General features: G+C 50.4%; 2 protein-coding genes across 11 annotated transcripts in view; both read left to right on the forward strand.

The window, feature by feature from the left end:
- The window catches only part of PAQR5 (progestin and adipoQ receptor family member 5), a 15056-nt gene extending 14889 nt beyond the window's left edge, over positions 1-167 (forward strand). For 3 of the 5 annotated variants that reach the window (XM_032123035.1, XM_032123038.1, XM_032123036.1), the window contains one exon: positions 1-167. This exon is cut by the window's left edge and continues 1117 nt beyond it. The gene's annotated coding sequence lies outside the window, so the exon portion shown is untranslated. The other 2 variants (XM_032123034.1, XM_032123037.1) reach the window with 1 other exon arrangement.
- A 1311-nt stretch (positions 168-1478) lies between these two features.
- Positions 1479-19621, forward strand: KIF23 (kinesin family member 23). Of its 6 annotated transcripts, none has more exons than XM_032123027.1 (24): positions 1479-1585; positions 1965-2028; positions 2250-2378; positions 3269-3374; positions 3810-3946; positions 4740-4849; positions 5852-6022; positions 6973-7014; positions 7933-8045; positions 8320-8441; positions 8832-8934; positions 9210-9289; positions 9375-9494; positions 9942-10101; positions 10879-11046; positions 11276-11433; positions 11683-11856; positions 13202-13381; positions 13617-13904; positions 16038-16268; positions 17091-17173; positions 17863-17944; positions 18380-18450; positions 18893-19621. In XM_032123027.1, the coding sequence occupies exons 1-24, from the start codon at positions 1575-1577 to the stop codon at positions 18906-18908; spliced, it is 2919 nt and encodes a 972-aa protein (XP_031978918.1). In that variant the 5' UTR covers positions 1479-1574; the 3' UTR covers positions 18909-19621. The 6 variants fall into 6 exon arrangements, with proteins under 6 accessions (XP_031978918.1, XP_031978921.1, XP_031978920.1 ...); XM_032123028.1 differs by having other exon boundaries at positions 1481-1585; positions 1968-2028; XM_032123030.1 differs by lacking the exon at positions 13617-13904.
- The last annotated feature ends 3128 nt before the right edge of the window (positions 19622-22749 follow it).

Below are 22749 nucleotides of genomic sequence, written 5' to 3' on the forward strand. Positions count from 1 at the left end.
TCCTTGGATTTTCCTGCAGGGGCACAGCACACACTGCTTATTCCTCGGGAATATTATCCCGGCTAATCTTGCGGGTGTTCCATTGATTTGCTTTAATTGCCTTCGCTGCACTTGGGGAGCTGCGGAAATCTGGGATAACGCAATAAAATCTGGGATGAAAGGCTTCAGTGTGGGAGAAATCAATCCTTGGGAATGGTGCCCGGGATTTGTAGGGATTTTTCCAAGTGCTGGAATTGTTTCTCCAATGAAAAGGAACCGAAATCACTGCTCTGAATCCGCTTCGGAATCCAAATATTCCCGGGAAAACAAATCCCTTGGGAGAGCGTTGCTGATAATTCCAGAGTTTATTCCCTTCGGGAGCTGCCGTGAGTGGGGAGGAATCTGGGATTGCAGAGCCGGGAAAAACCTCAGGAATCATCCCGGGATTGTTCCAGATGGTTCAGCTTTTGGACGGAATTCCTGTCATGGCAGGAATTTGAGGAAAACTGCATGCCGAATGGGATGGAATGCCAGAATTCCATGGAATGCTGAGTGCATGGAATGGGCGATGGTGGATCTTGGAGCAGCACAGGGGGCGGGGTTTTCCTGCTTTTTACCAAAAATCTCGGGATTTGACTCAATTCCCTTCCCAGGAGAAGGAAAAATCCCGTGTCCCGCTGTTCCGAGGAAATAAACCGGGATATTTATTCGCTGGAATGTTTCCTCGTGGGCCTGTGCCCGATCCACAGCAAATCCCAAACAAATCCGGGGATTTCGGGATCACATCCCAGCAGAGCTCCCTCATCCCTCCTCGGCCCCGTGGATTTGGACAGGCTGGAAAACAGAAGGAATTTAGGGATCCTCCTGGTCATTTTATCCCCATTTTTTTAAATATCCTTGAAGCGTATGATGGAAACATGAATGAATTTGGACTAAAACTGGGAATTCCCTGGAATTTAACAGGAATTGAGTTGTTCCCCCCGATTTCCCCATTGGAGTTCATTCCCTTGGCAGGAAGTTTGCTTTTCCCTGGACTTGTTCTGCAGGTTTTTCCCACGTGTCCCAACACCACACTGGAATGTTTATTTTCCGCCACGGATCATTTCCCACAGGTTGGGAATTAACTTGTTTCCAATGGTTGGGAATAAACTCATTTCCCACAGGTTGGGAATTAACTCGTTCCCAATGGTTGGGAATTAACTGATTGACTGAGTCACCTCCAGGCAGGCACCCAGGGAAACCCTGGCCCTGCAAACGGGCTGGATTCCACCCGTTTTCCTGAAAGATTGGGATTAGGTGGATAAAAAGGGAATAAAGTCTTGGAAAACCGGGCCGCGCTCCCGGATCCGCCGGGGCCGGGATTCGAACCCGCGGCTCCTCCGCCGCCGCCACGGCAACCAGCAGGGGGCGCCCGCGCCTCGGGCCGCGCCCCTTTGGCGTCGCCATGGTGACGCCGTGCGTGATGACGTCAACGTGCCCGCGCGCGCTGATTGGTCGGATTTGAATCGCGGCGGGCGCGCGGCCGCCGCTCGGACCCCGCCGGCCGGAGCGCGACCCCCGGGCCCTGTCGCGACAGCGGCGGCGGCACCCGCGACATGAAGGCGGCGTGAGTGGCTCCACAGCCCCTTCGGGCCCGGGGAGGGCGGGTTCGGCCTGGGGGTCCCCGGTGTGGGGCAGCTCCGGCCGGAGCGGCGGGGCCGCCCCTCATGGCTGCCCCCAACCCCTTCCCGGTTCCTTCCCCCTCATCCCGGTTCCTTCGCTTCTCGGTTTTTACCCCCAGGTCTTCCCGGTCCCTCTCCCTTCCCTGTCCTCCCCCTCCCTCGGGTGTCCCCCCGACCCCCGCAGGGCTTCCCCGTCTCCCCCGGTTCCTTTCCCCCTCCCTTCTCCCGGTTTCCCCCCTTCTCCCGGTTCTCCCCGGCGCTTCCCGGCTTTCCCCCATCCCTGTCCTCCGCTCTTCCCCTCCCCTCACGGCTCTCTCCCCTCAGTAGGGCCAAGACACCGCGGAGGCCGAAGAAACCCACGAACCCCACGCTGAAGGACCCGGTGGGGGTGAGTTCGGGGGCGCTGTCCCGGACCGGGGGCTCATCCCGGTCCCCCTGATTCCCACTTTTCCCCATTCCCAGGTTTCTTGCCGCTGTGTCCCGGTCCAGGGGCTCATCCCGGTCCCCCCTGATTCCCACCTTTCCCCATTCCCAGGTTTCTTGCCGCTGTGTCCCGGTCTGGGGGGCTCATCCCGGTCCCCCCTGATTCCCACCATTCCCCATTCCCAGGTTTACTGCCGGGTGCGGCCGCTGAGCCGCGCGGACCAGGAATGCTGCATCGAGGTCATCAACGACACCACGGTGCAGATCCACCCCCCCGAGGGCTACCGGGTGTTCCGCAATGGCGAGTACCGCGAGGTAAGGGCTGCATTCCAGCCTGGAATCCGCCTGGAAGCGCTGCCCAGTCCCTGGAAGTGTTGTTGGAGCAGCCTGGCTTCATGAGAGCTGGCCCTGCCTGTGCCAATGGGATTATCTTTAAGGTCTCTTCCCACCCCAACCCTCCTGGAATTCCAGGAATGACACATCCAGCTGCTTTTCCCTGCTCTCCAAGTTTTCCCATGGCTCGTGGGACTTGCGGAGTGCCAAATCTGAATGTTTTCAACCTGAAAACCCATCTCACGCAAAAGAAGCATCACTTCCATAGCCATAACATGTCAGGAAAGGACCTTAAAGCTCATCCCATTCCATGGGCAGGGAAACCTTCCGCCATCCCAGGTTGCTCCGACGTGGCCTGGGATGTTCCAGGGATGAGGAATCCACAGCTTGTCCTGGTGGGAATGCTAGCTGGGGTTTTGTTTCCGATTTCAGCCTGGGAAATCCTTGTGGGAAGTGTGTTAAGGGATCTCCAAAGGTTTAAGTGGAACAGGCAAAGCTTTGTTAAATGGTGGCAGATCGAGTTCCGCTCAGGAGCTTCAAATCCGGGTGCTCCTTTATTTTAAGCAAGAGTGCTGATGGAAAAACGAGCAGATGGATTAAAAAAAGTAAAGCCAGGTTGAAATGTAGGACTGGAGAAGGATCCCAAACTCAATAAAAAATGGAAAAATTGAAATTAAAGAAAAAAAAGTTGAAATGAGGGACCAGCCCCACTTTGGCCACGGCGGATGTTCCTTTGCTCGGATTCCAGTGGGGGCTCCAAGGAAATTCCAGCTTTTAGCTGTAAATTGGGAATGCTGTGGTCCGTGGGATCCTCCCTGGACGCTCCTGGCCGTGGAGCTGGAGGTTCAGGGTGGTTTTCCCTCTCTTGGCAGACCCAGTATTCCTTCAAGGAGGTGTTTGGCACCCTGGTGGTGCAGAAGGAGCTCTTCGACGTGGTGGCCAAGCCGCTGGTGGAGGATCTGATCCGGGGCAAAAATGGTGAGCAGAGATTTCGTCCTGTGTCCCTTCCCCATGCCTGCAGGCTCCCATTCCCAGGCTTTCACAGCTCCCGAGGTTTCTTACCTTGTTTCCTTGGAATTGTGGCTCAGCTTCTCGCACAGCACCCTCGGAAGCTCTTAAAGCTGTTGATGGAAGAGGAATGGTTTGGGTGGGAAGGGATGACCCAGTCCCGTGGGCAGGGACACCTTCCGCTATCCCAGGCTGCTCCAAGCCCCATCCGGCCTGCCTGGAACATTCCAGGGATGGCACAAGCTGTGCCAGGGCCGGTTTCTGGTGGATCCTGGAGAGGACCATGAGTATTCCCAGCTGTGACGATCGGCGAGAGCTGCCAACGCTTTTGATGGCGTGGGGTACTCGAGGTGCTTTCTTCATTCCCCAAATCCCGCTGATTTCTCCCTTTGCCTGTATTCCCAGGTCTCCTGTTCACCTATGGAGTGACGGGCAGCGGGAAGACCCACACCATGACAGGATCTCCTGGGGATGGGGGGCTCCTGCCCCGCTGCCTGGCCATGATCTTCAACAGCATCGGCCCCTTCCAGGCCAAGAGATTCGTGAGTGCCTGCCCTGAATCCTCCCCAAATCCCTGGATAACAGGTTCTGCGCCAAGGAAACCCGGCCTGGCGCTGGAGGGCTTGGAAGAGGAAAAACCCCAACCCCACGGTCCTCATTCCAAAAGGGTTTGGATCTCTGGGAATGCTTTTGAACCACCCGATGGTCCCAAGCCCATCGTAGGAAAAATCCGGGATGATTTCTCCCTCTGGAAGCTGCGGTGTGTGAGAGACGGAAAGATTTGAGGCAGAAATCAGGGATTTAATGTTTTTCCCGTTGGGATGTGAGGAGCAGGGCCAAGCTTGGATGAAGATCTGTGGTCTGGTTGTCCTTAAATAGTTGTTAATTCTTTAATAAACTCTAAAAATAATTAATGAAGAAGTATCTTCCCGAGTTCTGGAATGAGATCCGCAGGAATCTGTGTCCAAAATCACGGGATCGTTAAGGTTGGGAAAGACCTCCAAGATGGAGTCCAACCTCTGATCACCACCCTGTCAGCCAAGAAATGGAGATGGGAGGCTTTTCCCAAAATTCCTTGGGATTTTTGGCATTTAAAGATACTGAAATAATCCTGGAATTCTCATCCTTGGGAGCTTTTCTAAAACATTCTTTTGGGAATTGTTTCCGTCAGCTCTTGGTGGGTTGAGCACCAATGAGGGCTGTGGTATGAATTAATTAATTAATCAGTTAATTAATACCAGCCTAATCAAACTAATTAATTATTGAACCAAAGAATCCTTTGTTGGCTGCCACCTGGATGTTGGAATTGGCTGAAATTCCTGGTTTTTCCCTCAGGTTTTCAAGCTGGATGACAAGAACGGGGTGGATGTGCAGAGTGAGGTGGAGGCTCTGCTGGAACGCCAGAGGAGGGAGGCCCTGCCTGTCCCAAAAACTCCGTCTGGGAAGTGAGTGACTCTGGGAAGAGCAGAGCGAATTTATTCCCTAGGACTGGGACACTTTTAGGGTGCTTTTAATTAATCTTGGGCTCTGCCCTTGAAGAAATGAAAGAAAAGTTGGGAAAAATCAGCAAATCTTTAGTCATTAATTAGGCGATTGTGTCCCACTGAAATTCCCACTCAATTCCTGCTGTTTTCACACGTGATTTCTACTTGGAGGAAGCCATTCCATAGCTTTTTTCCCTGAATTTCGCCTCAGAATTTTTGACCTTTTCCCCTCAGAATTTTTGGCCTTTTCAGTCAGAAATTTTGGCCTTTTCCCCTGAATTTTTGGCCTTTCCCCTGAATTTTTGGCCTTTCCCCTGAATTTTTGACCTTTTGCCTCAGAATTTTTTTGACCTTTTCCCCTGAATATTTGGCCTTTTTCCTCAGAGTTTTTGGCCTTTTCCCTCAGGAATTTTGGCCTTTCCTCCCTGAATTTTTGACCTTTTCCCTCAGAAATTTTGGCCTTTTCCCCCTGAATTTTTCACCTTTTCCCCCCTGAATTTGAAAGGCACCTTAAAGTTGTTCTCGTGCCGTGGGCAGGGATGATAATAATAATAATAATAATAATAATAGTAATAAATAAAACACGAATGGAAATTGAGTGTATTCCAAGTGGTTTGAGCAGTGATTTAAACAAGCAGACTTAGTCTGGTTTTGTACCTGTTAAGCCAGGACTAAACCTGTTAAGCCAGGACTAAACTGCTGTGGCTTGGAGTAAGAATCCTGTGAAGTCCAATTTGGAGCTATTTCCATAGAACCACGGAATTTCCTCAGTTGGATCGTGGCATTCCAAGCACAGAATTTCCTCGGTTGGATCATGGAATTCCAACTCCTGGCCGTGCACAGGACACCCCAAGAACCAGAATTTTGCCAAATATGGAGCATTTCCCCACCGCAACCCTGCAGATGTGCCCTGGCGCGTTGTGGCTCCCGGGAATTCCATCCCCATCCCTTTGTTTCCCGCAGGAGACAGCTGGATCCCGAATTTGCCGACATGATCAACGTCCAGGATCACTGCAGGGTGGAGGAGGTGGATGAGGACAACGTCTATGGCGTCTTCGTGTCCTACATCGAGATCTACAACAACTACATCTACGACCTGCTGGAAGAGGCTCCCTTCGAATCCATCAAGCCCAAGTGAGTTTGGGAATCCGGGATTTTCCTCGCTTGGGCTTGGGAATCAGCACCAAACCACTGGAAGAGGGGGATGAGGACAATGTCTGCAGTGTCTCGGTGTCCTCTGCTGACATCTGCAACCTCCTCGGAGCCCATCAAACCCAAGGGAGTTTGGGAATTTCCATATTCCCAGCCCAGGAGGCTTTGGTAGGATCTCCAGCGTGGTTTGTTGGTTGTAGCCTTAGGGAGCCTTGCTCGGAATTCCTGGGAATCACCATTAAAAACACATGGAAAGGAGTCCCGCAGGAATATTTCAGTACTGATGGCCAATGCTTGGTGCTCCCTTCCTCGTTAGGACGGGTGATTAACAAGCAAATCTTTAATTAATTAGGCAGTTGTATGCCACTGATATTCCCAATCTATTCCTGCTGTTCTGACAGGTCATTCCAACTTGGAACAAGCCATTCCGTAGCTTTTTTCCCTGGAACCAGTGAAAAACACTGGTTTGGTGCTCCATATGTCCGTATTATTCCACTTGCTATCAGTAATTCCCGTAAAACCAGAAATTAATTGTCTCCTCGTGAAATTTGGGGGTTATTTTTCCATAGGTGGGCACCTGTGAGGCCTAAAATAAGTAGGGAAAATCTGCAAATTCCTCTTGGAATCCATGTATTGAAATTCCAACTCCATTAACAGAGCCCATCAGTCCTGTGTTCATTAAGGAGCGGCTCATTAACAAAGACTAACGAGGGCAAAGCAAACCAGCAGCTGCCTCCAGGGTCCTCATTCCAAAAGGGTTTGGATCTCTGGGAATGCTTTTAAACCATTCAATGGTTTGGTGCTTACTCCCCAACCCCATCCCAAAAAAAAATCCAGGATGATTTCTCCCTCTGGAAGCTGCGGTGCGTGAGAGATGGAAAGATTTGAGGCGGAAATGGAGGATTTAATATTTTTCCGTGTTTTTTTGGTAGGTGGAACAGTTGCAACACTCCTGTGAGAAATGGAGACTTTGTGTATGTTATTCCTGTTATTCCAGTTCCATTTCCCCTGAGTAGAAGCAGAAAATTCCCTGCTTTTCCTTGCTTTCCTAGGAAATCTGGGATGCTCTCCTCGCTTCTGTGTGCTTGTAGAAAAGCAATAGCTGCCACCAGAGCAATTAATTGCAATTAAATGGCTGCTAATTAGAGCGGTAGCTGGAGTGTCACTAATCTTGGCTGTGTGTCCATGTCCTGTATTCCCTCTTCCAGCTTTTATTTGGATAATTGACCTTTTCACTCAGAATTTCGACTTTTTCTCCCCTGAATTTTGACCACTTTCCCTCAGAATTTTTGGACATTTTTCCCTCAGAATTTTGACCATTTTCCCCCTGAATTTTTGTCCTTTCCCCCAGAATTGTTGACCTTTTTCCGTCAGAATTTTTGGACACTTTTCCCCCTCAGAATTTTTGACCTTTTCCTCCTCAGAATTTTTGACCTTTTCCCCTCAGAATTTTTTACTTTTCCCCAGAATTTTTGACCTTTTCCCCCTGAATTTTGACCTTTTCCACTTGACTTGTGACGTTTTCCCTCCAAATTCTGAATTTTCCCTCAGAGTTTTGACCACTTTCCCCTCAGAATTTTGACTGTTGTCCCCCAGAATTTTTGTCCTTTTCCCTCAGAATTTTGACCACTTTCCCCCAGAATTACTGACCTTTTCCCCTCAGAACTGTTGACCTTTTCCCCTCAGAATTGTTGACCTTTCCCCTCAGAATTTTTGACCTTTTCCCCTTGACTTGTGACCTTTTCCCTCCAAATTCTGAATTTCCCCTCGGAGTTTTGACCTTTTCCCGCTGAATTTTGCCCTCCAAGAAAACCTGCATGGCAGGAAGCTGCACAGAAAACTCCACTCTAACGGGATTTGTTTGTTTTTCCCTCTTTCCTGCTATCCTGAAGACCTCCACAGTCCAAAATCCTTCGGGAAGACCAGAACCACAACATGTACGTGACGGGCTGCACCGAAGTGGAGGTCAAATCCACAGAGGAAGCTTTTGAAGTCTTTTGGAGAGGTAAATCTTGGAATTCAGGGCTGCTCCCACATCCCAGCACCTTAAACATTATCCATGGGCAAGGAAATTCTGTTGGATCAGCTCCATCCAGCCTGGCCTTGGGACACTTCCAGGGGTGGAGCCATCCACACCTTCTCGGGGCATTTAGGGCCTCCCCATTCGCAACCCTTCCCAATATCCCACAGCTGTGAAATCCCTCACACCCTGATGCTGGAAGAGGTGGGAACTGTGGGAAAGCAGCAGGATTTGGTGGGAATGTGGGGTGTCTGAGCAGGGCAGAAGAAGCGGCGCATCGCCAACACGCAGCTGAACCGGGAATCCAGCCGCTCCCACTCCGTGTTCATCATCAAGCTGGCGCAGGCTCCTCTGGATGCGGACGGGGACAACGTGCTCCAGGTGGGTTCCGCCTTATTCCAGGAGAATTTTATGGAGGTTGCCTTGGAAACAGCTCCCATGTGTCTCAAGTGTGGAGGTGACAGAATTCATCTTCTTTTTGTCGGGAAGGCGGCATTAAAACACTGCCGATTCCTTAGGTTTTCACCTTTTCCTTTGTTTTCGTTGGGAAGCTAAAATTTTGGGAATTTGAGTGATCGATCCTGTGGCCCAAGGCAGTCGGGATCTGCCAAACTTCCCAAAAAACCCCTGGTGCTTCCCAGCTCCCTGTGCTGTACAAACCCCTCAGAGCTTGTATCCAGCACGTTATTTGGAAGTGGGTGTTGGGATGAGGTGTCCCCCCACCCCTTCAGAGGGAATACTGAGGCATCCAGGATTTGCTCTGTATCCCAGGAAAAGGAGCAGATCACCCTGAGCCAGCTGTCCCTGGTGGATCTGGCGGGAAGCGAGAGAACCAACAGGACCAAAGCCGAAGGGAACAGGCTGCGGGAGGCAGGTAAGAACCCTGCTAATTAACCCTGCTAATTAACCCTGCTAATTCAGCTCCGACTAATCCTGTCTTCTAGGGAAGAATCCCAGGAATTCTTGTTACGATCAGTTAGGATTTGATGACCTTAAATCTTCCCGTTTGGAAACCAAGCAGTGCTTGTGTCACTTCGGTTCATTAGAGCAATTAGCTGCAACAAATATCATTAATTAGGCGATTTATTCTTCTGCATAATTCGGGAATGTGATCCAAGGGCTGCTCACGGAGTTTGGGGGTTTTTTTAGGGAATATCAACCAGTCGCTGATGACATTAAGGACGTGCATCGAGGTTCTGCGGGAAAACCAATTGTATGGAACGAACAAGGTGGGCATCCCTTCCCTAATTATCCTGGAATTTGATGTCGTGGGTAAGGAAAACTCACTGGATCTTCCATGGCCTTTATTCCCAGATGGTTCCATACAGAGATTCCAAACTGACTCATCTCTTCAAGAACTATTTTGATGGAGAAGGGAAAGTTCGGATGATCGTGTGTGTGAATCCCAAGGCTGAGGACTACGAGGAAAGCCTGGTAAATTCCCTTTCTCCATTCCCTCCTGCTCTTCTTTTCCTGTTTTTTTCCCTGAATTCTTGTGCTCCAAGAGATTTGAGGAGCTCTAATTGTTGTTTGAGCGCTTCCATTATAATTTTGTAGGGTAAATCTGCTCTCTGAGTCTTGTTTTCCCTGTTTGAGTTACACCTGCTCCCTGCTTGGAAAATGGGCAAGGTTTCCCTACTTACAGAATTCCATGGAGCCATATTGAAGTGTTTAATCCCTACTATTCCAAGAATTCCAGCTGGCTCTGCCCAAGGTTTTGGGGCTCCTTGTGGGGAGGTTTCTGGATGATCCCCAACCGTAGCTGGCAACTCCTCACTATTTCAGCCGGATAATCCATCCTCTCCTACTTTTAGTGACTCAGCCCCCGCTCCCAATCCCAGATCCAGCTGCTCCTGGTGGTTTTTCCCTGTTTTCTTGCAGCAAGTGATGCGTTTTGCAGAGATGACCCAGGAGGTGGAGGTGGCCAGGCCCGTGGACAGGCCCCTGTGCGGGCTGACCCCGGGCCGGCGCCTCCGGAACCAGGCATTCCGGGAGGAGCTGTCCCGGAAGCTGGAGCTGAGGGGTGGCCCCATCGGAGCAGGTGAGGGCTGGAGTGGGGAATTCTGCTCTGGGAATGTTCACCTGGAGGAGGGAAGGCTCCAGGGAGAGCTCAGAGCCCCTTCCAGGGCCTAAAGGGGCTCCAGGAGAGCTGGAGAGGGACTGGGGACAAGGGATGGAGGGATGGGACACAGGGAATGGTTCCCACTGGGAAAGGGGAGATTTAGATGGATCTTGGGAAGGAATTGTTCCCTGTGAAGGGCTGGGCTGGAATTCCCAGAGGAGCTGTGGCTGCCTCATCCCTGGAATGTCCGAGGCCAGGTTGGAATGTGGGATAGTGGGAAGCGTCCCTGCCCATGGAACAAGATCACTTTAAGGTCCCTTCCAACCCAAACCATTCCATGATTCCAGCAGTTTTCCGTTGGGAATTAAAGGCTGGGAATGAAATTTGAAACCAATTTCCTTTGAGCCTTAAGAGTGCCAGAGGAGCCTCAGCGCCCTGTGAGCCCTGCAGCGGCCGCTGCTCTTCCCACTCGGCGGCTTCCCTGTGGAAATCTCCAAGGAATTCCTTGTTACTGGGATAAATCCGCAGTCCCGATACTGCAGCTCCTGACAGGAAATTGTGCCAAGGAAATTGTGGGATGTTCCTGGACGTTCAGGACCCACTTTCAGAGTAAAACATGGAATCGAGGATATCCCATTTAATCCTTTCCCATCCATCCCCTCTTTGGAAACCCGTTGCTCCCGTCAGTCATTCCCAGTTCTTCCCCATTGGCCATGGGAATTTTCCTGTCCTGCTGACGGATTTTCCATCCTGCAGAGCCAGAGGAGCCATCGGCTGCCGAGCTGTTTTTCCAGAGCTTCCCTCCCCTGCCTTCCTGCGAGCTCTTGGATATCAACGATGACCAAACACTCCCGAAGCTCATCGAGGCCCTGGAGCAGCGCCACAAAATGAGGCAGATGCTGGCAGAGGAATTTTCCAAAAACGGTAGGAATTTGCCCCAAATTGGAACAACAGGGCAAAGCTCAGATTTGGCGCCTTTTTTACTCCTCAAGGGATCCCTTCCATCCCAATTTTCTTGTTTCGGTTGATCTTTTCCACCTTTTTTTGAGGAATTTTGGGCTTTCAATCGGTTGGGAAAAACAGAGCTTTGGGTGTGAGGGAGATAAGGGAGAAGGTGAGAGATAAGAGAGAAAATCTCATCATTCTCTTCCAGTTCTCGCCTTTAAAACCATGCTGCAAGAATTTGACTCCAGTGTCGCATCCAAGGAAAATTATATCCAAGGAAAACTGGCTGAGAAGGAGAAAACCATAACAGGCCAGCGAACGGAGATGGAACGCCTGGAGAAGAAGATTAAAACCTTGGAATACAAGGTCAGTTGGGTCATTTTGGAGCAAATCCCCCTTTTTTTTTTTTTTTTATGGATCATTCAGAAAATTCCGTGGTATCAGGAAGAAATATTTTGGGGGGAATTTTCACGAAAGGTTTTTGGGCTTTTTTAGGAGGCGAGGCTTTTAAAGTATCCAAAGGGGGCAATTTAGGATTGGAAACCGCTATTTCCAGGGAAATACAAACCTTGGAGGGGTTGTATTCCCACCCAAATCCTCCCTCTGTTCCCACAGATCGAGATTTTGGAGAAAACTGCCACGATTTATGAGGAGGACAAGAGGAACCTGCAGCAGGAGCTGGAGAGCAAGAGCCAGAAGCTGCAGCGGCAGGCGTCGGACAAGAGGAGGCTGGAGGCCAGGCTGCAGGGAATGGTGACAGAGACCTCCCTCAAGTGGGAGAAGGAATGCGTGAGTGCCGGGAATTGGGAGAAAAGCGGGATGGAGGTAGCCAGGGTTTGGGATTTGGGTGTGGGGCACCCTTAGGGAGGGGATTTCTTGCTGTGTTTGGTGTCTGCGGGAATCCCGGGTCAGGAATTGCTCATGGAGGTGCTTGGTGAGCTCTGCTGCTGGGAAGGGAGGGGAGGGAAGGGATTGAAGGGAATGGAAGGGAAAGGGAAGGGATTGAAGGGAATGGAAAGGGAAAGGGAAGGAAGGGAAGGGGAAGGAATGGGATGGAAGGGAAAGGAAAAGGAATGGAAAGGAATTGAAGGGAAAGGAAAGGATTGGAATGGCAGGGAATGGAAAGGGAAGGAAGGGGAGGGGAAGGAATGGAACAGAAAGGAATTGAAGGGAAAGAAAAGGAATGGAAAGGAATAGAACGGAAGGGGAAGGAATGGCATGGAAAGGGAGGGGAAAGAATGGAATGGAATGGAAGGGAAAAGGAAGGAATGGAGCAGAGAGGAATAGAATGGAAGGGAATGGAAAGGAATTGAAGGGAATGGAAAGGAAAGGAAGGGAAAGGGAAGGAATGGAATTGAAGGGAAAGAAAAAGAATGGGAAGGAATTGAAGGGAAAGGAAAGGAATAGAATGGAAGGGAATGGAATGGAAAGGAATTTAAAGGAATTGAAGGGGAAGGGAAGGAATGGAAGAGAGGGAAAGGAAGGGAAAGGATTTGAAGGGAATGGAAGAAAAGGGAAGGGAAAGGAATGGAAAGGAAGGGAATGGAAGGGAGAGGAAAGCAATATAATGGAAAGGAATGGAAAAGAAGGAAGGGAAAGGAACAGAGAGGAAAGGAATTGAAGGGAAGGCAAAGGAAAGGAATTGAAGGGAATGGAAGGGAAAGGAAAGTAATGGAATGGAGGGAAATGGAAAGAAATGAAATGGAAGGGAATGGAAAGGAATGGAATGGAAAGCAAAGGAATGGAAAGGAAAAGAATGGAAGGGAATGGAATGGAAAGGAAGGGAAGGGAATGGAATTGAAAGGGAAGGGAAGGGAAAGGAAAGAAGGAAGGGAAAGGAAAAGCCGGGGGTTGGGCTCTGCTCCCAGGGAACAGGGGCGGGATGAGTGGGAATGGCTTCCGGCTGTGCCGAGGGAGGGCCAGCTTGGATACTGGGAAAATCCCCTCCTGGAAAGGGCTGTAAACACTGGAACTGCCCCGGGAAGTTTGGAACCCCCATCCCAGGAGGTGTCCAAGGAATTCCTGGACGTGGCACTCAGAGCTGGGTTCAGTCCCAGCTTGGAGTCAGTGGTCCTGGAGGGCTTTCCGAGCTCAGCAATTCCATGTTTTCCCGCTGCTTTCCCTGTCGCGGCAGGAGCGGCGAGTGGCGGCCAAGCAGCTGGAGATGCAGAACAAGCTGTGGGTGAAGGACGAGAAGCTGAAGCAGCTGAAGGCCATCGTCACCGAGCCCAGAGCCGAGAGGCTGGAGAGGCCTTCCCGGGAAAGGGAGCGGGAAAAGCCTCTCCCGAGATCCGTGTCTCCTTCCCCAGCGCCCGTAAGTCACTTCCAAACCTTCTGGATTGAGGGAAAAGCGTTTTTAGGATGAAGCGCAGGGATTTTAGTCATCAGTAGCCCCCAAGCACAGAGCTGGAGCAGCTTGGATTCCTTGTGTCCTGTTCATTCTTCATCCCCTCTCCCACCTCCTGGTATCCTTAGGAGCGGGAAATCCCTGATCTGTCTGTCCCTGTTGGATGCCTCCCGTGTCTCACTGACCTCTCCCTTCTCCCCAGAGCTGTGGTGACCCCGCTGAGCTTGGGGACAGCCGGGTGGCCCCGCAGGTGCCCAGGCGCTCCAACTCTTGTGGCAGCATCTCTGTGGTCTCCTGCGTGCTGGAGTGGGAGGAGAGAGCCCCTTCCTTCAAGCCAGACAGCATTCCCAAATCCAGGAATAAAGCGGGAGCAGAGCCGGCCTCAGCCCGGCCCAGCCCCAGCAGGAGGAGAGGGAAGTGCTGGACCGGAGTGCTCGAGGTGCCCGAGTCTAGAGAGGAGCTAGAGCAGGAAGAGGATCCGTGCTGCAGGGTTAGTCCTGGCCTTAGCGGGGCTGAGCCCGGCTTAAAGGTTCTCGGACCTTGAGCCCAGCTTAAATGTTCTCTGCCCTCGAGTCTGCCTAACATAGAGTAGAGCTGTTCCTAAATGTGTCCCGCTGGTCCCAGACTGAGCCTGGCTGCTCTCTCCGCCCTCTTGGTGTTTGGAACTTCCTTGGAAGTTGAGAATTCCCACTTTTAGGGAGCTCTGAGGTGGCCACACTCTGCTCTAGCCGTGGGTGTCCTCATGTTTTCCCTGATGTTTCCCTTTCCCTGGTCTTTCCCTTTCCCTGGTCTTTCCCTTTCCCTCGGGTCTCCTTCAATCCCTCCTGCAATTTCCCAGCTTCCAAGGTGCTCTGGGAGCTTGTGCTGCCTGGAAACATTCCTTGGATGAACCTGTGGGCCTCAGCTTTAACTCTCTTCCCTAATTCCCATTAAACTAGGAGCTCCCGATTCCATGGATTTCCGTGGAACTGCTGTCGGTGGGATCCCATTTCCTGGCACTCCGGTAAATCCCGGAGTGGTGCAATCCCAGCTCCTGGCAGGAGGGAAGTTTTTCATGGCATGACTCATTCTGGGGAGTATTCCCAAACTTTCTGGCCCTTGGAAGCGAGGGATGAGCTGTTCAAGTGCTGATCCGAGGAATTCATCCATCAACCACAGGATGTCCTCTCCTTAGAGCATCATTCCTAAGGCACCTTGGAAGGATTGCTTCCCAAAAAAATCCATGGAAATCTCCTGTCTCTTGGTCAAAGACCTCCTAATTAACGTTAATTAATCAGCTGATGGGATTTGCATCCAAGGATTTGGGTGGTGGAACCTCCTCATAATTAAGAGGCCTCCAAAATTATTCCGTAAATGGAACAGAATCTCCAAATCCTCTCCCAAAAACCCATTCCAAGATCTTGGAATGTCTCTAGTTTTAAAGTTTCCAGGATGTTCTGATGTTTCCTGAGCAAACATTTCCATGGTCATTAAATTCCATGGCTGGAGTTCCATCATTTCTCATGGATTTCCAACAGCTGGGAGCGATTCCCTGGTTCTCACAAGTGTTGGGGGCTCTCCATCCCTCAGAAATGTTGGAAATCCCTCCTGAGGATGGATTTGTTTGCCTGGCTGCCTCAGAATTCCATCTAGAATCGGGATTGCATCCACGAGGACACTCTTTTCTGCTTGGTTAAAGTATTCCGGGAATGTGGAACAGGCTGAGCTGGGAGGGATCCATCAGGATCGGAGTCCAGCTCCTGATCCCAACAATCCCAGCCTGTTATCCTCGGGAGCATTCCCAGAAACGCCTGGTCCAGTGTGGAATAGAGGGGGACAATCCCCTCCCCTCCTCTGATGTGGAGTCGGAAATTTGGGAGGAGCCAAACCAGAGATTTCCACCTGGAGGAAACTTCCCTGGATGAGCAATGTGACACATTGGACAACAATTCCCAAAAACCAGCAACTGGCAGGGAATATTCCATGGATAATTTGATACCCAAGAAATGGGAACTGGCCTGGAATATTCCATGGATAATTTGATGCCCAAGAAATGGGAACTGGCCTGGAATATTCCATGGATAATTCGATGCCCAAGAAATGGGAATTGGCCTGGAATATTCCATGGATAATTTGATGCCCAAGAAATGGGAACTGGCCTGGAATATTCCATGGATAACTCGATGCCCAAGAAACAGGACCTGGCCCGGAATATTCCATGGATAACTCAATGCCCAAGAAATGGGAATTGGCCTGGAATATTCCATGGATAATTCGATGCCCAAGAAACGGGAACTGGCCTGGAATATTCCATGGATAATTTGATGCCAAGCTCTTGGTGGTGCCTTCGGGGTTTAATCCAAGTGCACTTTGGGGAATTTGGGAAGAACTTTTCCAAACCTAAATTTCCTCCTTGAGGAAACTTTCCCGGATGTGCAATGCGACAGATTAGACAACAATTCCCAAGAAACAGGACCTAGCCTGGAATATTCCATCCATCATTCCACGCCAGGCTCTTGGTGGTGCCCTCAACATCCACCTCGCTGACCAAACCTTTGCCGCTCCCACCAACCCTTCCCAGCCATTCCCGGTGCTCGTTCCCGGTGCTCGTTCCCAGTGCTCATTGCCGCTCTCCCGTTCCCAGAGCGCTCCGGCGGCGCCGCTGCGGCCGCGGCGTTCCCGCTCGGCCGGGGAGCGCTGGGTGGATCACCGGCCACCGGGCCACGTGCCCACGGAGACGCTGCTGCAGCCGCGCGTGCCCAGGGCCATCACGGTGGACGCGCCCAGCGAGAAGGCCCTGGCCAGGTGTGACCGCTACCTGCTGACCCACCAGGAGCTCGCCTCCGACGGGGAGATCCAGACCAAGCTCATCAAGGTGGGAAGCATCTTGGGAATGTTGGGAATGTTGAGTTGGAACCGCCCAAATTCGCTTTGGAGCTTCCGTGGTTGGGTTCCAAGGTTTTCCCTGGAAGTTGTCGGTTTGAGCTCGGCCGTTGTTTGATCGAAGCCATTCCAGGCTCGTTGAGCTCAGCGTTTTCCATCAGAAATTCACGGGAATATCTTCATGGAAAAAGGTGGTCAGGCATTGGAATTGCCCGGGGAGGTTTGGAGTGCCCATCCCTGGGTAATTCCCAAGGAATTCCTGGATGTGGGATTGGGCACAGCTTGGACTCGATGATCTTGGGGGATTCCATGATTCCTTAAAAGTAAGGAATGGGAATTGCCTGCCCAGGGAGCTTTGGAGTTTCCCAAGGAAGGTTTGGAGTACCCATCCCTGGAGGTGTCCAAGGAATTCCTGGAAGTGGCACCTGGGGCCATCCTTCAGTGGTGCTTTGAGGGTTGGACTTGATGATCCTAAAGATCTTTTCCAACCTAAACAATTCCATGAATCCGTGGTTTGTGGATCCCATGGTTTGTGGATTCCATGACTTGTGGATCCCATTATTTTTGGGATCCTGTGGTTTGTGGATTCAGTGATTTTTGGGATCCTGTGATTCGTGGATTCCACTATTGGTGGATCCCATGATTTTTGGGATTCCATGGATCCCATGATTCGTGTGTTTCCCTGTGGAAAAAGGCAACAATCCACTGGCAGGAATCCATTTGTGTCCAGATCTCCTTGGGCTGGAATTCTGGGATGAATCCTGGTGTTATTCCTATCCCAATCCCGCTTTTCCTTGTCCTTTTCCCATTCCAGGGGGACGTTTTCAGGACCAGGGGCGGTGGCCAGGCTGTGCAGTTCACGGACATTGAGACCCTCAAGCAGGAATCTCCTACCGGGTGAGCCTGGAATCCCGGAATTCCCAGGATTCCAATCATGGAACCTTTCATTTGAGCCTCTGGAATTGTGGAATTCCCAAGGTTCCAAATGTGGAACCTTTGATTTGAGCTTCTGGAATTCCTTTAATCTGAGTTTCTGGAATTGTGGAATTCCCAAGGTTCCCATCATGGAACCTTTAATTTGAGGTTCTGGAATTCCCAGGATTCCAATCGTGGAACCTTTCATTTGAGCTTCTGCAATTGTGGAATTCCCAAGGTTCCAAATATGGAACCTTTAATCTGAGCTTCTGGAATTCCCAGGATTCCAATCGTGGAACCTTTCATTTGAGCCTCTGGAATTCTGCAATCCCCAAGGTTTCAATTGTGGAACCTTTCATTTGAGCTTCTGCAATTGTGGAATTCCCAAGGTTCCTTTAATCTGATCTTCTGGAATCCTGGAATTCCCAAGATTCCAATCGTGGAACATCTGAGCTTCTGGCATTGTGGAATTCCAGGAGCGTGCATGGAACCGGATGATCCAACAGGAAAATCCAACTTGCAATCCCATAAACTTGGAGAAATTTATAGATGCTGGAGCTGCTGCAGTTCCAGGATTTTTTAAGGAAGGACAAAGCGTTTCGCAGGGTGGGAATTGGGAATGTGGCAGATTCCATGAGTTTCGTGCTGGAATTCCACCTTTTCCGGTGCAGGCGGAAGCGCCGCTCGTCCCCTCCCGATCCCGACCCTGCTGGGGATGCTGCCGACTCGGAATGGACGGATGTGGAAACCAGGGTGAGCTGGGAATGCCTCATCCTCAATCCTGGAATTCTGGGATGGGATGGGGAGGGGGATGGGGAGGGGGATGGGATGGGGATGGGATGGGAATGGGATGGGAATGGGGATGGGAATGGGATGGGGATGGGGATGGGATGGGATTGGGATGGGATTGGGATGGGATGGGATGGGATGGGGATGGGATGGGATGGGATGGGATGGGGATGGGATGGGATGGGATGGGATTGGGATGGGATTGGGATGGGATGGGTTGGGCCAAGAGAACCTAAACTCATCCCCATCCGGCCATTCCAAGGACAGGGCTGCTTCCCGCTATCCCAGGCTGGCCTTGGGCATTGCAGGGATCCAGGGGGTCCCAAGCCCTCTGGATGGGGCATTCTTTGGGAATGCTGGGAATGGCGGGAAGCATCCTGACTCTGGCTGTATTCCCAGTGCTCCGTGGCCGTGGAGATGAGGGCGGGATCGGCGCTGGGACCGGGATACCAGCACCACGCCCAGCCCAAGTGAGTGCTCCTGGAATTCTTTCCCAGCAATTCCAAACCTCGGGAATGTTTTTCCCCCAACTTTGCTGCTCTTCCCACTTTAGCTTCGCATTCCCGACTGCAAAAGGGTCGGGAATGCAGTGGGAATTCCTTGGAATTCCCTCTCCTGCCCCCTTTCAAAGACTGCTCGTGTTATCCACTGGGAAATTCCAGTTTCTCCAGATTCCAATTCCCTGTGGGAAGAGGGAATTGAAGGATGGGAATCCAGCTTGGTTTGCTGCTCCCACTGCCTAAAAAAACCAAGGAAAACACCGGAGATTTTGGGGTTTCCTTGGATTAAACGTTGGCATTTTTAGGAGCTGTGGGATTTGGGGCTGCAGAAAACCAGGAATGGGCTGTTGGCTGCTCCCGGAATTCCTCTGGATGAATCCTGAGAGTTCTGTGTACCTCTTTCCCGTCGCAGGCGCCGGAAGCCCTGAACATTTCCCGCTGCAATCCTGGTTTTTCCCAGCCTGAGGAATTCTCCGCTGCTCCTCAGGAACCGCTTTGTGCTCATTCCCAGAGCTTTTCCGGGAATCCTGTGCCGGGAAATGGTTCCATGTACGATCCCAAAGAAGTTCTGGATGGAAGTGTCATTTCCCATCGATTTCGGGAAGTCCTGAGTCTCCCTCTGGAATTCCAAACCGTTCCTGTATTCATGGAGCTGCGAGGTTTTTCCCTCGGAGGTTTTTCCCGCTTTTTCCCGGATTTTCAGTCCCAAATCCATCTTTTCTGGTCATTCCCTCTTCCTCTCTCCCGAGGAGATCCGGGCGCTGCTGTTTTGAGCACTTTAAGGGGGTTTTTAGCCATTCCCGATTTTCTTGGAGCCAGGAAAACCTTGGGAATACGGATTTCTTCCGGCAAGAATCCATCTGGAATATTTCAGGTTGTCCAGGAGCTGCCAGAACATTCCAGAGTCGCCAAAATCCCGCTGGCAGCAGCGGGAATTCCCATCCTGCCCGCTTCGGGCGTGCGAGGAAATCACGGAATGTTTTCCGTCTGGGAACAGGGGGAAAAGGGGGATTTCCTCAGGGGTAGGGTGGGAATTTGCTCTCCATGTGATCAATAAAGAAATCCTTTAATTCCAAACCCTCTTCCCGCTGTTCTGGGAATGCCGAGCGGAGCAGCTTTCCCTGTCTTCGCAGAAACTTGGGATGAGAGGCGTTTTTTTGGGATCGTTCCCGATGTGAAATCCTGGAATGCCTTGGGATCCCAAGATGGGCTTGGAACAGGGAATTTGGGGGTGGAAAGGGAATTCGGGAATATCTGGAGCCATTCCGATGGATTGCCTCAATCCAAGGGGGTCCAGAATAAGGAGAAGCTTTTCTTCCCGAGCTTTGGAATCATCGAATCCTGGGATGGGCTGGAAGGGATCCCACGGGCACGGACAATTCCCGCTATCCCAGGCTGCTCCAGCCTGGCCTGGGATATTCCAGGGATCCAGGGACACTCAGGGAATTCCAGCCCAGCCCCTCCCCACCCTCCCAGGCAGCAATTCCCAGTATCCATCCAAATCTCCCCTTTCCCAGCAGGAAGCCATTCCCTGTCCCTCCATCCCTTGTCCCCAGTCCCTCTCCAGCTCTCCCAGAGCCCCTTGAGGCCCTGGAAGGGGCTCTGAGGATTCCCTGGATCCTTCCCTTCTCCAGGTGAACATTCCCAGCATTCCCAGCCTGGCTCCAGCCCTCAGCAGCTCCAGGGCCTCTGGAATCGCTCCAGCAGCTCCAGCTCCTTCCCGTGCTGGAATTCCAGAGCTCAGGAGGGATCTCGGGAATGTGCAGGGGGCAAAGGGAGAGGTCTTCCAGCCCCTGAAGAATTCCATGAGCTCCAGAGGCAGCTCCCGGCTGGATCCATGGGAAGCAGCTCTCCCGGAGCGCCGCTGGATGGGGTGGGAAAACCACCGGGAATGGCGCCGCTTCCCGAGCCTTTCCCGGCGGGAATCAGGCTCCGCCCCGGGATAGGGAATGACTCCTTGGAATATCCCAGCTGGGCAGCGCTTCCCTGATCCCAAAGCTCTTCCTGCTCCTTCTTCTCCCCCGTGGGGGGATCAGGAGCGGGATCGGGATAACCACGATGGAAAACTCCGGGAAAAGCTCCGATTTCTGGGATCCAAATGAGTCCACGAATCCATTAAGGAGGAGCAGCCGTCTCTTGGATTGGGATTCCATTACCCCATAATTCCACTGGAAATACTCCTGTGGAAAACTGGGATACACGAGGAGCTGATGCTCACAGAGAAGAGTTGGGTGCGGGAAACGGTGGAAAAGCACCGGGAATTCTCCTCGGGATATCCCTGGAGTCTGGGGCCAAGAGATTCTTTCCCAGCTCCGGCTTTTCCTCTGGAATTCTTCCTCTGGAATCCTTTCTCTCGTGGCCGCTGGGTCCCGGGAAAGGCAAATCCCGAGGGAAAATGAAGCTTGGAGAGGAGGAGCTGGAGGGAGCTGGAAGGGATGGGCAGGGCTGGGCTGGAGCCCGGCATTCCATGGAATTCTGGGATGGGTTGGATTGGGAAGGATCTTAATCCCATCCCACTCTCCCAGGCTGCTCCAGCCTGGCCTTGGACACGTTCATTCCCGGAATTCCCGGGATGTGGATGTGGGAGAGCCCCCAGCAAGGGAATGGGACAGGGAAAGGGAAGGGAAAACCTTTAGTGGGAATCGCGGGATGAGCTGGGAATCCTGGGATGAGCTGGAAATTCCGGGAAGAGCTGGGAACCCCGGGATGAGCTGGAATCCCTGGAGGAGCTGGCAAATGGTTTGGAATGTGGAAAATTCCCGGGGTTTGCATGCACGGAGGTGTGAGGAGCTTCGGGGCTTTCTGGGATTTGCCTTCTCCAAGTGATATCCAAAAATCTGGGATTTTTGGAATATTTCCTGAGCTATTTTCTTTTATTTAATTTCTTTTTATTTTACTTTGGTTTATTTTATTTATTTTTATTTTATTTTGATTTATTTTATTTTATTTCTTTTAAAAATTTTATCTTTTTAATTTTTTTATATTGTTTATATTTCTATTTATTTTTATTCAATTTTAATTTTTAAATTTCTTTTTATTTTATTCTATTTTAATTATTTTATTTCTTTTAATTTTAATTTTATTTTATTTCTTTTTATTTTATTTTAATTCTTTTTTATTTCATTTTTAAAATAATTTTTTATTTTATTTCTTTTTATTTTAATTATTTTATGTTGTTTTATTTTATTTCTTTTTGATTTATTTTATTTTGTTTTATTTTATTTTTTAAAATTTTATTTAATTTTTTAAAAAATTTTAATTCTTTTGGTTTTTTATTTTAATTTCTTTTTATTTTAATTCTTTTTATTTTAATTTTCTTAAAAATTTTATTTTATTTTATTTCTTTTTTCTTTTTATTTTTTCATTTTATTTTATTTAATTCTTTTTGTTTTATTTTATTTTCTTTATTTTTATTTATTTCTTTTTCATTTATTTTATTTCATTGCATTTTATTCCATTTCTGTTTCCGTTTCCATTCCCTTTCTGTTTCCATTCCCATTCCCGTTCCCATGTCCATTCCCATTTCCATTTCCATTCCCATTACCGTTTCCATTCCCATTCCCATTTCCATGTCCGATCCCGTTTCCATTCCCATTCCCATGTCTATGTCCATTCCTGTTTCCATTCCATGTCTGTTCCCATTTCCATGTCCATTCCCGTTTCCATGTCCGTTCCCGTTTCTATCCCATTCTGGTTCCCGTTTCTATCCCATTCCTGTTCCCATTCCCGTTCCCGTTTCTATCCCATTCCCGTTCCTGTTTCCATTCCCATTCTCGTTCCCGTTTCTATCCCATTCTGGTTCCCGTTTCTATGTCCATTCCGTGTCAGTTTCCGTTCCCGTTTCCATTCTCATTCCTGTTTCCATGTCCGTTCCTGTTTCTATCCCATTCCCGTTCCTGTTTCCATTCTCATTCCTGTTTCCATGTCCGTTCCCGTTTCTATCCCATTCCCGTTCCCGTTTCTATCCCATTCCTGTTCCCATTCCCGTTCCTGTTTCTATCACATTCCCGTTCCTGTTTCCATTCCCATTCCCGTTCCCGTTTCTATCCCATTCCCGTTTCCATTCCCGTTTCCATGTCCGTTCTGTGTCCGTTCCCATTTCCATTCCCGTTCCTGTTTCTATCCATTCCCGTTTCCATGTCCGTTCCCATTTCTATCCCGTTCTCATTCCTGTTTCCATTCCATTCCTGTTCCCGTTTCCATGTCCATTCCGTGTCTGTTCCTGTTTCCATTCCCGTTTCCATGTCCGTTCCCGTTTCCATTCCATTC

This window comes from Corvus moneduloides, chromosome 13 (genome assembly GCF_009650955.1).
Source record: "Corvus moneduloides isolate bCorMon1 chromosome 13, bCorMon1.pri, whole genome shotgun sequence".
In the NCBI taxonomy this organism is placed as follows: domain Eukaryota; kingdom Metazoa; phylum Chordata; class Aves; order Passeriformes; family Corvidae; genus Corvus; species Corvus moneduloides.